At 48.6% G+C, this 17,328-nt stretch overlaps 1 protein-coding gene across 1 annotated transcript in view; it reads right to left on the reverse strand.

Moving 5' to 3' along the window:
* The window catches only part of GCNA (germ cell nuclear acidic peptidase), a 39,465-nt gene extending 22,961 nt beyond the window's left edge, over positions 1-16,504 (reverse strand). The window contains exons 1-5 of the mRNA XM_069747255.1: positions 16,372-16,504; positions 9,365-9,410; positions 8,482-8,536; positions 7,344-7,390; positions 6,226-6,286 (exon numbers count right to left, since the gene is read on the reverse strand). Of these exons, the coding sequence (XP_069603356.1) occupies positions 6,226-6,286; positions 7,344-7,390; positions 8,482-8,536; positions 9,365-9,410; positions 16,372-16,434 (272 nt within the window). The 5' untranslated portion in view covers positions 16,435-16,504. The remainder of the gene's footprint in view (positions 1-6,225; positions 6,287-7,343; positions 7,391-8,481; positions 8,537-9,364; positions 9,411-16,371) is intronic.
* Positions 16,505-17,328: the final 824 nt, after the last annotated feature.

Raw genomic sequence — 17,328 nt, forward strand, 5'->3', positions numbered from 1 at the left:
CCCAGATCTACGTCCTTCTACAGACCTAATAATTGTATGATACAATATTGTTTTGCTCCAGGAAGACATCCAGGCCTCTCTTGAACCCCTCGACTGAGTTCGCCATCACCACCTCCTCAGGCAAGCAGTTCCAGATTCTCACTGCCCTAACAGTAAAGAATCCTCTTCTATGTTGGTGGAAAAACCTTCTCTCCTCCAGACGCAAAGAATGCCCCCTTGTGCCCATCACCTTCCTTGGTATAAACAGATCCTCAGCGAGATATTTGTATTGTCCCCTTATACATGGTTATTAGATCGCCCCTCAGTCTTTTTTCTAGACTAAATAATCCTAATTTCGCTAATCTATCTGGGTATTGTAGTTCTCCCATCCCCTTTATTAATTTTGTTGCCCTCCTTTGTACTCTCTCTAGTTCCATTATATCCTTCCTGAGCACCGGTGCCCAAAACTGGACACAGTACTCCATGTGCGGTCTAACTAGGGATTTGTACAGAGGCAGTATAATGCTCTCATCATGTGTATCCAGACCTCTTTTAATGCTCCCCATGATCCTGTTTGCCTTGGCAGCTGCTGCCTGGCACTGGCTGCTCCAGGTAAGTTTATCATTAACTAGGATCCCCAAGTCCTTCTCCCTGTCAGATTTACCCAGTGGTTTCCCATTCAGTGTGTAATGGTGATATTGATTCCTTCTTCCCATGTGTATAACCTTACATTTATCATTGTTAAACCTCATCTGCGAAAAAAATTAAAGTCAGACTGTCAGCAAACCAAATCCTGGGTGCAGAAGTGCTGCTGAACACTAGCATGGCACTCAAGCATAAGCCCTGACGATAAAAAAAGGAGCATGTTGATTAATTTGGCGGATTTTTCTCGTTTTTTTGCCGCTATATTATTGTATTGGGGAATGTCCGGAAAAAAAAAAAAATGCGGTAAAAAAGTGAAAAAAATGCGAACGGATTTCTTGCAAAAAAAGTCCGGTTTTCTTCAGGAAAATTCTGCAGAGATTCCTGAACGTGTGCACATACCCCAAGAGTGGCTGTCAGGTCTCCTACATTCCCCTATCTGACAGCAGCATAAGATTGAGGAGAGGTTTCTTATTATTTATACAGTATTTGCATGCCAAGAACACCAGGATATTACGTTTCCCCTCCACACACCGAGATTGACAGTTTTACACGTTTTTTATTTTTATATTACTCAGTAGTACACGTGAATACGTAATATTTGTAATCATTAAAAACTTTACACCAGAATTCTGGTTAAAAAAAAAAAAAAAAAAAAAAAAAAAAGCTTAGAAAAAAAGTCACAAATTTAACAACAATGTGTTCTCACACCATTTGACAAGTTGGGGCAGTGGCAACCCCGACTCAATTTCGAGGGATTGTCCACTACTATGACAACCCCTTCTCTTTCCTCATGTTTGTCGCCATCAAAATAAGAAGACTTCTATTCCCCACCGTTGCCAGCACTATTCCAGCAGTGTCGGCACTTGCGTTCCTGGGGCTCACGTTAGGTTGTTACAGTAGACTAGCCTTGCACCCAATCAGTGCTGACGTCACTGTCCCCTCCTTCGGACAAATTGGACATCAAGAGGAAGTCAGACTGGGAGAATGATTGTTGGAGAGGCACAAACCACTTTTCAGATGCGTTGGCTTCATAAAGAGGCAAGTGCTTAACCCCAAGGGTGGTTTGCTCGTTAATGACCAGGCCAATTTTTACAATTCTGACCACTGTCCCTTTATGAGGTTATAACTCTGGAACACTTCAACGGATCCCAGTGATTCTGACATTGTTTTGTCATGACATATTGTACTTCATGCTAGTGGTAAAATTTCTTTGATAATACCTGCGTTTATTTGTGAAAAAAAAAAACCTGAAGTTTGGCATAATTTCCCAACTTTGAATTTTTATGCCCTAAAATCACAGAGATATGTCACACAAAATACTTAAGTAACATTTCCCACATGTCTACTTTACATCAGCAAAATTTTGGATCCAAAATTTTTTTTGTTAGGGAGTTAAATGAGTTAAAAGTTGACCAGCAATTTCTCATTTTTACATTTTTTTTTCTATTAGGGACTACATCACATTTGATGTAACTTTGAGGGGTTTATATGATAGAATGGTGTCACACTTGGGTATTTTCTAAAAACTGCACCCCTCAAGGTGCTCAAAACCACATTCAAGAAGTTTATTAACCCTTCAGGCGTTTCATAGGAATTTTTGGAATGTTAAAAAAAAAAAAAAAAAAACATTTAAAGGGAATTTGTCACCCCCAAAATCGATGGTGAGCTAAGCCCACAAGCATCAGGGGCTTATCTACAGCATTCTGTAATGCTGTAGATAAGCCCCCGATGTATCCTGAAAGATGAGAAAAAGAGGTTAGATTATACTCACCCAGGGGCGGTCGCGGTCCAGTCCGATGGGTGTCGTGGTCCGGTCTGGCACCTCCCATCTTCATCAGATGACGTCCTCTTCTTGTCTTCACGCTCCGGCGTACTGGTTTGCCCTGTTGAGGGCAGAGCAAGGTACTGCAGTGCACAGGTGCTGGGCCTCTCTGACCTTTCCCGGCGCCTGCGCACTGCAGTACTTTGCTCTGCCCTCAACAGGACAGACAAAGTACGCCTGTGTCGGAGCGTGAAGACAAGAAGAAGACGTCATCCTATGAAGATGGAAGGCGCAGGACAGGACCGCGACGCCCATTGGATCAGACCGCCCGGGTGAGTAATTAACCTTTTTCTCATCTTTCAGGATACATTGGGGGTTTATCTACAGCATTCCAGAATACTGTAGATAAGCCCCTGATGCCGGTGGGCTTAGCTCACCGTCGATTTTGGGGTTGACAGGTTCCCTAAAACTTTTTTTTCACAACAAATTTACGTCAGCTCCAATTTGTTTTATTTTTCAAAGGGTAACCGAAGAAATTGGACCCCAAAAGTTGGTGTACAATTTGTCCTGAGTACGCCAATACCCCATATGTGGGGGTAAACCACTGTTTGGGCGCATGGCAGAGCTCGAAAGGGAAAGAGCGCCGTTTGACTTATCAATGCAAAATTGACTGGAATTGAGATAGGACACCATGTCGCGTTTTGAGAGCCCCTAATCTGCCTAAACAGTGGAAACCCCCCACAAGTGACACCATTTTGGAAAGTAGGCCCTGTAAGGAGCTTATCTAGATGTGTTGTGAGAACTTTGAATCCCCAAGTGTTTCACTACAGTTTATAATGCAGAGCCATTAAAATAAAAATAAAAATTTTCCCCCACAAATTTTTTTTTAGCCCCCTGTCTTGTATTTTTCCAAAGGTACCAGGAGAAATTGGACCCCAAAAGTTGTCCAATTTGTCCTGACTATGCCGATACCCCATATTTGGGGGGAACCACCGTTTGGGCGCATGGCAGAGCTCGGATGGGAAGGAGCACTGTTTTACTTTTTCAACACAGAATTGGCTGGAATTGAGATCGGATGCCATGTCGCGTTTGGAGAGCCCCTGATGTACCTAAACAGTGGAAACCCTCCCAATTCTAACCCCAACCACACCCCAACACGCCCCTAAACTTAATTCCAACAACACCCCAAAACACTCATAACCGCATATGTTTTTCAAGCCCCAACCCTAATGTGTAAATGGAAATTAATATATTTTTTGAATTGTATTATTTTTCCCTAACTAAGGGGGTGATGAAAGGGGGGTTTGATTTACTATTTATAGCGGGTTTTTATGTTTGGCAGCTGTCACACACTAAAAGACGCTTTTTATTGCAAAAAATAGTTTTTCCACATTTTGAGAGCTATAATTTTTACATATTTTGGTCCACAGAGTTATGTGAGGTCTTGCTTTTTGCGGGACAAGTTGACGTTTGTATTGGTAACATTTTCGGGCACGTGACATTTTTTGATCACTTTTTATTCCGATTTTTGTGAGGCAGAATGACCAAAAACCAGCTATTCATGAATTTCTTTGGGGGTTTGGGGAGGGGGAGCGTTAACGTTCCGTGCTTGGTAAAGTTGATAAAGCAGTTTTATTCTTTGGGTAAGAACGATTACAGCAATACCTCATTTATGTAATTTTTTTTATGTTTTGGCGCTTTTATACGATAAAAATTACTTTATATAATAAATAATTTTTGCGTCGCTTTATTCTGAGGACTATAACTTATTTTTTCACTGATGCTGTACGGCGACTCGTTTTTTGCAGAACAAGATGATGTTTTCAGCGGTACGATATTTATATCTGTCTTTTTGATCGCGTGTTATTCCACTTTTTGTTCGGCGGTATGATAAAGCGTTGTTTTCTGCCTTTTTTTTTTACGGTGTTCACTGAACGGGTTAACTAGTGGGACAGTTTTATAGATCGGGTCATTACGGACACGCCGATACAAAATGTCTGTACTTTTATTTATTTACTAGATGGTGGCCCGATTCTAACGCATCAGGCATTCTAGAAATGTGTATATATTATATAATATATTATTAGTATATAGCACTGGTCACGTAATATATAGGAGGCATGTAGTATATAGCAGACAAATACTACGTGGCCTGTGCTATATACTATGTGGCTGCTATATACCGTATATACTCGAGTATAAGCCAAGATTTTCAGCCCACTTTTTTGGGCTGAAAGTCCCCCTCTCGGCTTATACTCAAGTCATACCCAGGGGTTGGCAGGGGAGGGGGAGCGGGGGCTGTCTAATTATACTCACCTACTCCTGGTGCGGTTCCTGCTTCTTCCAGCGCTGCAGCTTCTTCATGTAGTGAGCGGTCACATGGTACCGCTCATTACAGTAATGAATATGCGGCTCCACCTCCCATAGGGGTGGAGCCGCATATTCATTACTGTAATGAGCGGTAACGGTGACCGCTCACTACAGGAAGAAAATGCGGCGCCGGGGAACAGGCGTACAGCGACGGTGCCAGGAGCAGGTAAGTATGATGGGGGCAGTGCGCGATATTCACCTGCTCCTTGTTCCACCGTCGGCGCCGCTGTGTCTTCCGCAGTGACACTCAGGTCAGAGGACGCGGTGACGCGATTAGTGCGCGCCGCCCTCTTCCTGAACGTCGGCGCAGAGGATGGGAAGACACAGCGGCGGAACGGGACAGGGGAGTATAGCAAGTGCCGGAGAGGTGAGTATGTAATTTTTTTAATCGCAGCAACAGCATATGGGGCAAATATCTGTATGGAGCATCTTATGTGGCCATGTGCAGCATGATATGGGGGCAAATATCTGTATGGAGCATCTTATGTGGCCATGTGCAGCATGATATGGAGTTTTCCCAGTTTTTTGTGGCAAAATTTGGGGGGGGGGGGAAAGGGGGAGGGGGTTCGGCTTATACTCAAGTATATACAGTACATACTTATTGTAGAATACCCGATGCGTTAATAATATATAACAGTGGCCACGCAGTATATAACACAGCCACGTAGTATGCCCACGCGGTATATAGCAGCCACGTAGTATATAACTGTGCCTATGTAGTATATAGCACAGCCCACGGAGTATATCACACAGCCCACATATCACACTGCCTATGTAGTATATAGCAGCCACGCGGTATCTAACAGCCCACGTAATATACAGCAGTGTGGGCACCACATCCCTGTTAAAAAAAATAATTAAAATAAAAAATAGTTATATACTCACCCCTGGGATCCAGCAAAGCTCCGGCGATACGCGCACGGCTGCCGCCATCTTCCGTTCCCAGGATGCATTGTGAAATTACCCAGATGACTTAGCGGTCTCGCAGGGAGCCCCCCGCAGCGATGCTTCCTTATGTCGCCGGAATGCTGCGATCATGTTTGATCGCAGTGTTCCGGGGGTTAATGTGCCGGGAGCGGTCCGTGACTGCTCCTATAGTGCCGGATGTCAGCTGTAATAATCAGCTGACACCCGGCGGCGATTGGCCGATCTCCCCCCGTGAGCACAGCAGATTGCCTATGATGTACTATCCCATCCCTGGGAATTAAGTCCCAGGTCACCTCGATGGGATAGTACGTCATATGGGATAAAGGGGCTAATGAATCAGGAATATCTGGCTCCAGGACGCTATCAAAACGGATGTGGAAATCAAAAGAATAAAAAAAGAAAAAAAAAAAAAAGAAAGAAAAAATTTGCCAGTCTCGATGAATCGGGGCCAAAAAAGTATAAAATGTATCCCCAATCATTCAAAAACAAGATTAGGAATTATATATGTAACTTGATACATTTTACCAGGTGTCACATCATACCTGTTTTTTTTATTGCAAACTTTGTTTGCTGAGCTTTTTGGCGTTTTCAGTTCTGTTAAAACTATAAAATAAATATTAAAGAATTGTTAATGTAATGAATAATATAACTGAAGATGAGCAACAATATAATAATGGACATACAAAATTAGACAAATACATAACTTTCTAACCAAAATACTTAGCACTCTCCACAAGGAGAAACTAGACCCCCTAGATAGGGAATCTAGATTGTGAGCCCCATCGGGGACAGCGATGATAATGTGTATAAACTGTAAAGCGCTGCGGAATATGTTAGCGCTATATAAAAATAAAGATTATTATTATTATCTCCTGTCAGAGGCCTCTCACCCACCCAATCCAGATCTGCTTTGCACTGATGAGGGGCAAACACCTCGAAAGATTTGTCTGCAAATGGAGATTCTGGTTTAGCTTCCTATTCTGATCATGTGGCAAGGACCTTTAACAAGTCAATAATAACTTTTAGGATTGCCACCTTCAGTAGATGTCATCATAGTTCCTTTCCTCTCTCTGTCTGAAGCAGCCAATTGTATAACCAAAATTGTGAAATGTATCCAATTAAAATGTCCTTCCAAACACAGGATAACCCTTATATAATAAGTTTCCTTTATGTCAAATCTTCACACATCAAAGGAAGTATCTTTATTTCAAAGGGCATATGAAATCCTGAAAAACAGGTCAATCTTCCAGGTTCAAAATGTGTCAGTCCTCTAAAGCAGAGGTCCCCAACTCCAGTCCTCAAGGCCCACCAACAGGTCATGTTTTCAGGATTTCCTTTGCATTGCACAGGTGATGCAATTATTACCTGGGCAAGACTAAGGAAATCCTGAAAACATGACCTGTTGGTGGGCCTTGAGGACCCCTGCTCTAAAGGACCCCCTAAACGCAGGGATCCTGGCAGCAGCACACTCTACAATAAGCCCAGTGAAAGGTTTGAGTGGGAGTATCTGGATTCTAGTGCAGGGAAGGCACAGAATAAATCCTAATGATTTCTACATTGCACAAAACCTATTAAAAATAATAATCATTGGCAACAATAATAAAAGGTGGAAACAGTTTAATAAACCAGATGTAATAATCCACAAAATTAATAAACATACATTTCTCAAACTCTTCATCACTGGAATCAGTTACCATCACACACGGCCTAGGCAAAGAGAAAAAGTTAACATGTATGACTATGTATAATCATGTAATATTGCTCTTTCTACCCCTGTAAATAAGTGATCAATCATCCGCATGTCTGTAATCCACACAGACCGGACAGCGGAGAAACCGCAGAGTGTACACTATGTGGGAGTAGAGAGCCGTCTGATCAGATTTAAAGGGACTGTCAGCACAGAATGTTCAAACCAAGTACAGGCTCGGTGCATCATGGCGTAGCCAATCATTCAAGTTCACGTTCCCCCTACCTCTGCCGTTCAGTAGCTCTATGAAGCCAGAACAGCGGCCAATCAAAAAAGATGGTGGGGGTTGAAATGAAGGAAAACAAGCAGGTGGGAAGGCCCCGCCATCAAGCACCGAACACCCCTACTTGGTTTGAACTGTCCTTCTGTGCTGACAATTCCTTTAAGGGCTCATACTAACTTGCTAGAAAAAAAAAAAACAACGGTCTGTAATCTGGACCGAAAAAATTGGATACAAACTATGCGATTATCATGCGAGTTCAGTGCGATTTTTAATCGCGCCATCCGTTTTTCGTTCATATGACATCTGTATGTAAAGCGTTTTTTTTTTTCTCTGCAACTTTTTTTTTTTTTTGACAATCATTTACAGGACCATTTACAGTGTTCTATGACACAGAATGGTAAGGGATCTGTAAAAAATGGACAGAAAACGGATGGTCCGTATTCCGTGCATTTTTCTCTTGCACCCACTGACTTGCATTGGTGAGACTCGCAGCAAATTGCAGCATGCTGCGATTTCTTTCTCAGTCCGATTTCGGCTGAGAAAAAAAAATAAAATAAAAATCACAAATGAGATGTCACCTATTGAATAACATTGGTCCGAGTGCAATCCGATTTTTTATCGGATTGCACTCGTCCGCTTTGCTCGCGAGTATGAGCCCTAAGAGGTGAACATTGGTGGATAATAGTTAGTACAGGTAGATTAGTAGATGCAAGTTACACCTTTGGTTACTGGCTGAGGGTTTATTTACAGCTATTGCTTAGGGTGACATAACATGACCAGTATTTCACAGCTCTCCACATTTCCCTTACAAACAGGCACATAGGTTACCTTGGCTTCTCAAACACAGATCTGGATTTACTGCTCGTTACTGTACATTTTGGCTCTAAAAACAACAGATAATTAATTAGTGACAAATATTTTAGTGAACCTTACAACTAGTGATGAGTGAGTGTGCCAACAATGTCTTCGGCGTGCTCGAATACTATGGTCGAGTCACCGTGGCTGCATGCCTTGCGTGTGAGACAGCCACAACACATGCAGTGATTGCCTGTGTTAGACACGCAGCGCGGGGACACAAACACCTTATCCGAGCAGGCTCTCTCATCACCACTTATAACACCCCCCTCAATAGTGCAGGTACCTGGTTGTCTGGCCCAATGGCTTTGAGGCGACAGTTGCTTTGGGGGAGTCTTAGGCCGGCGTCACACTGGCGTATTGCATCCGATGCGAGATCATCGGATGCGATATGCTAATGACACTCGGCTCCTGCTCGCAGCAGAGCAGGAGCCGAGTGTCATGCGTCTGTGCTCCGATTCTCTCGCACAGGGGAGGATCGGAGCACAGCTGCGGAGGAGGCGGAGAAATGAATTTCTCCATCTCCTCCATTGCCGGGGTCCGCTTATAGCGCACATCACTCGGATGATATCCGAGTGGTGTGCGCTGTCTCAATCGCACCCATAGGCTTATATGGGTGCGAGTGAGCCGAGAGTTTTCCTCGGTCCGAGACAATCGCAGCATGCTGCGATTGTCTCGGACCGAGGAAAACGGCCGACAAAAAGTCGGCTGCTGGGAGCTGCCCCATAACTTAATATTGGTCCGAGTGCAATGCGATTTTTTATCGCATTGCACTCGGCCGTTTTAAACGCCAGTGTGACGTCAGCCTTATCCTCTAAACCCTGAGCACAAAACCTCAGCTGAGAACTGCAATCACCTTCTGGACTCCGGGGCTGTGGAGCAGACTTTTGTCTTGTACAGGACTAGAAGAAAGAAAGTAGAAAATTTTTTTACTCACTGGGATAATTTTTTTTGGGTAATTAGAAGAGGCTTAGTCTTCGTTATGCAAGATCTTGGATGTGTTCTACCGATAATCATTTATGTCACTGCATACTTATAGTGCAGACTTCTGGGTATTGTAGTGGGTGGATTGGGAGGCCTTAGTCAGTATATTCATTGTATGGAAGGTTTTGACCTGGTGACCATTTAGAGTACAACAAGTATGAGAAGAACCAGATGTAACCACTAAAGATGACCTCTCAAATCTTAGAAATAGTTGCATGGGTAAACAACTGGCGAGAACCAGCCCTGATAAACCATCATTTGTAGCCGCACACATTTTAGTCTATGTTCACATTTCCATATGCAGATTGTTCCACTTGAAGGCACAAACGTCATGTGCAAAACAGATCCATTACATATGGAATGAAAACAGGAGCAGAAGGAGCCCAATTATGATGCCGTCCCGATGCTTTTTTGCATCAGTTATTAGAACAGACCGTGCTGACTTTTTTTTTACGTTCAACAGACAAAGATACCCAGACAGTCCCGATAATAATCAGTGGGGTCCCACTTCTAGTCACATCTCTTATGCGAAGGGATCATTTTGCCATACCTCCCAACCGTCCCGGATCCAGCGGGACTGTCCTGATTTTGACAGTCAGCCCCGCGATCCCGGGCGGGACATTAATTGTCCCGCACTGGTTGGGAGGTATGTGAATCACCCGGTCGGTCAGCTGAGAGCTCCCTTCACCAGGCCAGCACAGCAGCACATAATGGCTGCTCTGTGCACAGGACCTGTGATGAGGTCACAGGATGGGAGGAGTCAGGGGTCACATGATCGGATTCGGGAGGAGGACCTCCGTGTACAGGACTTTGCTGGTTGCCATGGCGCCGGAGGAGGGTAAGGCAGCGTATGTGTGAGGTCAGGAGGTGTTTACAGGGTGGATGTAGCGGAGCCGCGTGCGCACGAGGTGTGCGGAGCGGAGCCGCGTGGGCACGAGGTGTGCGGAGCGGAGCCGCGTGGGCACGAGGTGTGCGGAGCGGAGCCGCGTGGGCACGAGGTGTGCGGAGCGGAGCCGCGTGGGCACGAGGTGTGCGGAGCGGAGCCGCGTGCGCACGAGGTGTGCGGAGCGGAGCCGCGTGCGCACGAGGTGTGCGGAGCGCAGCCGCGTGCGCACGAGGTGTGCGGAGCGCAGCCGCGTGCGCACGAGGTGTGCGGAGCGCAGCCGCGTGCGCACGAGGTGTGCGGAGCGCAGCCGCGTGCGCACGAGGTGTGCGGAGCGCAGCCGCGTGCGCACGAGGTGTGCGGAGCGCAGCCGCGTGCGCACGAGGTGTGCGGAGCGCAGCCGCGTGCGCACGAGGTGTGCGGAGCGCAGCCGCGTGCGCACGAGGTGTGCGGAGCGCAGCCGCGTGCGCACGAGGTGTGCGGAGCGCAGCCGCGTGCGCACGAGGTGTGCGGAGCGCAGCCGCGTGCGCACGAGGTGTGCGGAGCGCAGCCGCGTGCGCACGAGGTGTGCGGAGCGGAGCAGCGTGTGAAAGGTGTATGGAGCGGAGCCGTGTGTGTAAGGGGTGTACGGAGCACAGCCGCGTGTGTACGAGGTGTACGGAGCACAGCCGCGTGTGTACGAGGTGTACGGAGCACAGCCGCGTGTGTACGAGGTGTACGGAGCACAGCCGCGTGTGTACGAGGTGTACGGAGCACAGCCGCGTGTGTACGAGGTGTACGGAGCACAGCCGCGTGTGTACGAGGTGTACGGAGCACAGCCGCGTGTGTACGAGGTGTACGGAGCACAGCCGCGTGTGTACGAGGTGTACGGAGCACAGCCGCGTGTGTACGAGGTGTACGGAGCACAGCCGCGTGTGTACGAGGTGTACGGAGCACAGCCGCGTGTGTACGAGGTGTACGGAGCACAGCCGCGTGTGTACGAGGTGTACGGAGCACAGCCGCGTGTGTACGAGGTGTACGGAGCACAGCCGCGTGTGTACGAGGTGTACGGAGCACAGCCGCGTGTGTACGAGGTGTACGGAGCACAGCCGCGTGTGTACGAGGTGTACGGAGCACAGCCGCGTGTGTACGAGGTGTACGGAGCACAGCCGCGTGTGTACGAGGTGTACGGAGCACAGCCGCGTGTGTACGAGGTGTACGGAGCACAGCCGCGTGTGTACGAGGTGTACGGAGCACAGCCGCGTGTGTACGAGGTGTACGGAGCACAGCCGCGTGTGTACGAGGTGTACGGAGCACAGCCGCGTGTGTACGAGGTGTACGGAGCACAGCCGCGTGTGTACGAGGTGTACGGAGCACAGCCGCGTGTGTACGAGGTGTACGGAGCACAGCCGCGTGTGTACGAGGTGTACGGAGCACAGCCGCGTGTGTACGAGGTGTACGGAGCACAGCCGCGTGTGTACGAGGTGTACGGAGCACAGCCGCGTGTGTACGAGGTGTACGGAGCACAGCCGCGTGTGTACGAGGTGTACGGAGCACAGCCGCGTGTGTACGAGGTGTACGGAGCACAGCCGCGTGTGTACGAGGTGTACGGAGCACAGCCGCGTGTGTACGAGGTGTACGGAGCACAGCCGCGTGTGTACGAGGTGTACGGAGCACAGCCGCGTGTGTACGAGGTGTACGGAGCACAGCCGCGTGTGTACGAGGTGTACGGAGCACAGCCGCGTGTGTACGAGGTGTACGGAGCACAGCCGCGTGTGTACGAGGTGTACGGAGCACAGCCGCGTGTGTACGAGGTGTACGGAGCGGAGCAGCATGTGAAAGGTGTACGGAGCGGAGCCGTGTGTGTAAGGGGTGTACGGAGCAGAGCCGCGTGTGTACGAGGTGTACGGAGCACAGCCGCGTGTGTACGAGGTGTACGGAGCACAGCCGCGTGTGTACGAGGTGTACGGAGCACAGCCGCGTGTGTACGAGGTGTACGGAGCACAGCCGCGTGTGTACGAGGTGTACGGAGCACAGCCGCGTGTGTACGAGGTGTACGGAGCACAGCCGCGTGTGTACGAGGTGTACGGAGCACAGCCGCGTGTGTACGAGGTGTACGGAGCACAGCCGCGTGTGTACGAGGTGTACGGAGCACAGCCGCGTGTGTACGAGGTGTACGGAGCGGAGCAGCATGTGAAAGGTGTACGGAGCGGAGTCGTGTGTAAGAGGTGTACGGAGCACAGCCGCGTGTGTTACGAGGTGTACGGAGCACAGCCGCGTGTGTACGAGGTGTACGGAGCACAGCCGCGTGTGTACGAGGTGTGCGGAGCGGAGCAGCGTGTGAAAGGTGTACGGAGCGGAGTCGTGTGTACGAGGTGTACGGAGCACAGCCGCGTGTGTACGAGGTGTACGGAGCGGAGCAGCATGTGAAAGGTGTACGGAGCGGAGTCGTGTGTAAGAGGTGTATGGAGCACAGCCGCGTGTGTTACGAGGTGTACGGAGCACAGCCGCGTGTGTACGAGGTGTACGGAGCAGAGCAGCATGTGAAAGGTGTACGGAGCGGAGTCGTGTGTACGAGGTGTACGGAGCACAGCCGCGTGTGTACGAGGTGTACGGAGCGGAGCAGCATGTGAAAGGTGTACGGAGCGGAGTCGTGTGTAAGAGGTGTATGGAGCACAGCCGCGTGTGTTACGAGGTGTACGGAGCACAGCCGCGTGTGTACGAGGTGTGCGGAGCAGAGCCATGTGTGTGCAAGGTATACGGAGCGGAGCAGTGTGTGCAATGTGTATAGAGCGGAGCCGTGTGTGTACGAGGTGTACGGAGTGGTGCCGTGTGTGTACGAGATGTATGGAGAGGAGCCGTATGTGTATGAGGTGTACGCAGCGGAGCCGTGTGTGTGCAAGGTATACGGAGCGGAGTAGCTTCTGCAATGTGTATGGAGCGGTGTGTGTATGAGGTGTACGTAGTGCCGTGTAAGAGGCTGTAAGAGGTGTACGGAGCACAGCCGCGTGTGTTACGAGGTGTACGGAGCACAGCCGCGTGTGTACGAGGTGTACGGAGCACAGCCGCGTGTGTACGAGGTGTGCGGAGCGGAGCAGCGTGTGAAAGGTGTACGGAGCGGAGTCGTGTGTAAGAGATGTATGGAGCACAGCCGCGTGTGTTACGAGGTGTACGGAGCACAGCCGCGTGTGTACGAGGTGTACGGAGCACAGCCGCGTGTGTACGAGGTGTACGGAGCACAGCCGCGTGTGTACGAGGTGTACGGAGCACAGCCGCGTGTGTACGAGGTGTACGGAGCACAGCCGCCTGTGTACGAGGTGTACGGAGCACAGCCGCGTGTGTACGAGGTGTACGGAGCACAGCCGCGTGTGTACGAGGTGTACGGAGCGGAGCAGCATGTGAAAGGTGTACGGAGCGGAGTCGTGTGTTACGAGGTGTACGGAGCACAGCCGCGTGTGTTACGAGGTGTACGGAGCACAGCCGCGTGTGTACGAGGTGTACGGAGCACAGCCGCGTGTGTACGAGGTGTGCGGAGCGGAGCAGCGTGTGAAAGGTGTACGGAGCGGAGTCGTGTGTACGAGGTGTACGGAGCACAGCCGTGTGTGTATGAGGTGTATGGAGCGGAGCTGAATGTGTACGAGGTGAACGGAACGGAGCCGTGTGTGTTTGAGATGTATGGAGTGGAGCCGTGTGTATGGAGCGGAGCCGTGTATGCAAAGTGTACGGAGGGCAGCCGCGTGTGTAGGAGTAGCTATGTGTGGCCATTATACGGTACGAAGTATCATGTGCGGCCAATATACAGTATGGAGCATCATGTGCGGCTGTTATACAGTATGGAGCTTCATGTGTGGCCATTATACAGTATGGAGCACTGTGTGGCCATTATACAGTATTGAGCATCATGTGTGGCCATTATACAGTATGGAGCACTGTGTGGCCATTATACAGTATGGAGCATCATGTGCGGCAATTATACAGTATTGAGCATCATGTGTGGCCATTATACAGTATGGAGCATCATGTGCAGTCATTATACAGTATGGAGCATCATGTGCGGCCATTATACAGTATGGAGCACTATGTGGCCATTATACAGTATGAAGCTTCATGTGTGGCCATTATACAGTATGGAGCACTGTGTGGCCATTATACAGTATTGAGCATCATGTGTGGCCATTATACAGTATGGAGCATCATGTGCGGCAATTATACAGTATTGAGCATCATGTGAGGCCATTATACAGTATGGAGCATCATGTGTGGCCATTATACAGTATGGAGCACTGTGTGGCCATTATACAGTATGGAGCATCATGTGTGGCCATTATACAGTATGGAGCATCATGTGCGGCCATTGTACAGTATGGACCACTGTGTGGCCATTATACAGTATGGAGCATCATGTGAGGTCATTATACAGTATGGAGCATCATGTGCGGCCATTGTACAGTATGGACCACTGTGTGGCCATTATACAGTATGGAGCATCATGTGCGGCCATTATACAGTATGGAGCACTATGTGGCCATTATACAGTATGAAGCTTCATGTGTGGCCATTATACAGTATGGAGCACTGTGTGGCCATTATACAGTATTGAGCATCATGTGTGGCCATTATACAGTATGGAGCATCATGTGTGGCCATTATACAGTATGGAGCATCATGTGTGGCCATTATACAGTATGGAGCATCATGTGCGGCCATTGTACAGTATGGACCACTGTGTGGCCATTATACAGTATGGAGCATCATGTGCGGCCATTATACAGTATGGAGCACTATGTGGCCATTATACAGTATGAAGCTTCATGTGTGGCCATTATACAGTATGGAGCACTGTGTGGCCATTATACAGTATTGAGCATCATGTGTGGCCATTATACAGTATGGAGCATCATGTGTGGCCATTATACAGTATGGAGCATCATGTGTGGCCATTATACAGTATGGAGCATCATGTGTGGCCATTATACAGTATGGAGCATCATGTGCGGCCATTATACAGTATGGAGCACTGTGTGGCCATTATACAGTATGGAGCACTGTGTGGCCATTATACAGTATGGAGCATCATGTGCGGCCATTGTACAGTATGGACCACTGTGTGGCCATTATACAGTATGGAGCATCATGTGAGGTCATTATACAGTATGGAGCACTGTGTGGCCATATTTTTTTGTTTATAATTATTCTTTATGAACAGTGTGATCAGCAGTGCTAAATGGGTGTGGTTGAGACGTGGATATGGGTGTGACTAGTGAATGGGTGTGGTCAGAGGCGTGGCCTAAAATTTGCCCCCTTTGTCCCTCTTTCCCAGCTTCAAAAGTTGGGAGGTATGATTTTGCACATAAAATCCTCTTGCTACTAAAAAAGGAAGAAAATTCTAACGCCCAAAATGAAGTGGCAGAAGCAGATTGGCCGGTTCTGGTGACTGATACATTCAACCACACTGCATGAATGATTCCTGGGAATATAGATCTTTTGTGGACTACTAATTTCAATTTTCAACCATTAGGCACACGACTGACTTGTGGAAAATAATGTAATTATCCTCTTCAGAGAGGAAAGACAGGGACCCCTAGTGCGAGCTATCAGAGGTAGCCATCATAGAAGCCAATATTGTGCCCTTCCACAAGGCTCTGTGCACGAGCTGCGCGCAAAGCCTGCTCTCTTGGCAGGAAAGAGGCTGATTATCAGCCGCTGATTATATATATATATCTATATATATAGATATATATAATGGTTTTTCCATGCGGATCCACGTGTGCCCGGTGACAGGTTCTCTTTGGGCAGTTGATGATAATTACACCCGTGTAGTGTGTGGGGCTTTGTAGGCTCTATAGCGCCACTGCCCGGAAACCTGCACCGAGCTAGAAGTCCCACAGTGAGATCAGATGGCGGGGGGGGGAGCAACATATAATGCCGCCTGCAACTGACATCAGCCAATGGCACCCGGAAAGGAGCGACACACGGTTACTGGGGTACGTGGGACACTGCCTCCCGCCATCACTCACCGGCCGAGTCCCCGCCAGGCGGCCTGAGATCCTCTCCAGCAGGCTTTGTGTCTCCGCGGCCATGATCCTGGGGAATGACGTAAAATACCAAAAGTTTAAAGTTCCCGCTAAACAGAAACATCCGGCGCCGCTCAGTGACGTCACACAATCACATCCGGACTATAAACGCATACTATGCCGCTCGAGCGCGTCTGTACCGAGGGTTGTCAGCGGATAGAGCGCCCTCTGGAGGTGAGTTGATTCCAGTCATCCTGCTGTGTGGGCAGCCGAGCCTAACGTGACGGTCACATTAGTATTGTGTCATTCACATTCATTGGCTGATAGGATTGTGACAGGGGCAGTGCTATACCAGTATGGGGTGACAGGGTCACTATAATACCAGTATGGGGTGACCGGGTCACTATAATACCAGTATGGGGTGACCGGGTCACTATAATACCAGTATGGGGTGACAGGGTCACTATAATACCAGTATGAGGTGACAGGAGCAGTACTATACAAGTATTATTATTCATTTTTATAGCGCCATTTATTCCATGGCGCTTTACATGTGAATGGGGCAATATAGACAAGTACAATAAACATGAGTAAAACAAGGCACACACAAGTACAGGAGGAGAGAGGACCCTGCCCGCGAGGGCTCACAGTCTACAGGTATGTATGGGGTAACAGGGGCAGTGCTATACCAGTATGGGGTGACAGGGGCAGTGCTATACCAGTATGGAGTGACAGGGGTAGTGCTATACCAGTATGGGGTAACAGGGGCAGTGCTATACCAGTATGGAGTGACAGGGGCAGTGCTATACCAGTATGGGGTGACAGGGGCAGTGCTATGCCAGTATGGGGTGACAGGAGCAGTGCTATACCAGTATGGGGTGGCAGGAGCAGTGCTATACTAGTATGGGGTGACGGGGATTGCTATACCAGTATGGGGTGACAGGAGCAGTGCTATATTAG

Source organism: Ranitomeya imitator, chromosome 2 (genome assembly GCF_032444005.1).
Source record: "Ranitomeya imitator isolate aRanImi1 chromosome 2, aRanImi1.pri, whole genome shotgun sequence".
Taxonomy (NCBI): Eukaryota; Metazoa; Chordata; class Amphibia; order Anura; family Dendrobatidae; genus Ranitomeya; species Ranitomeya imitator.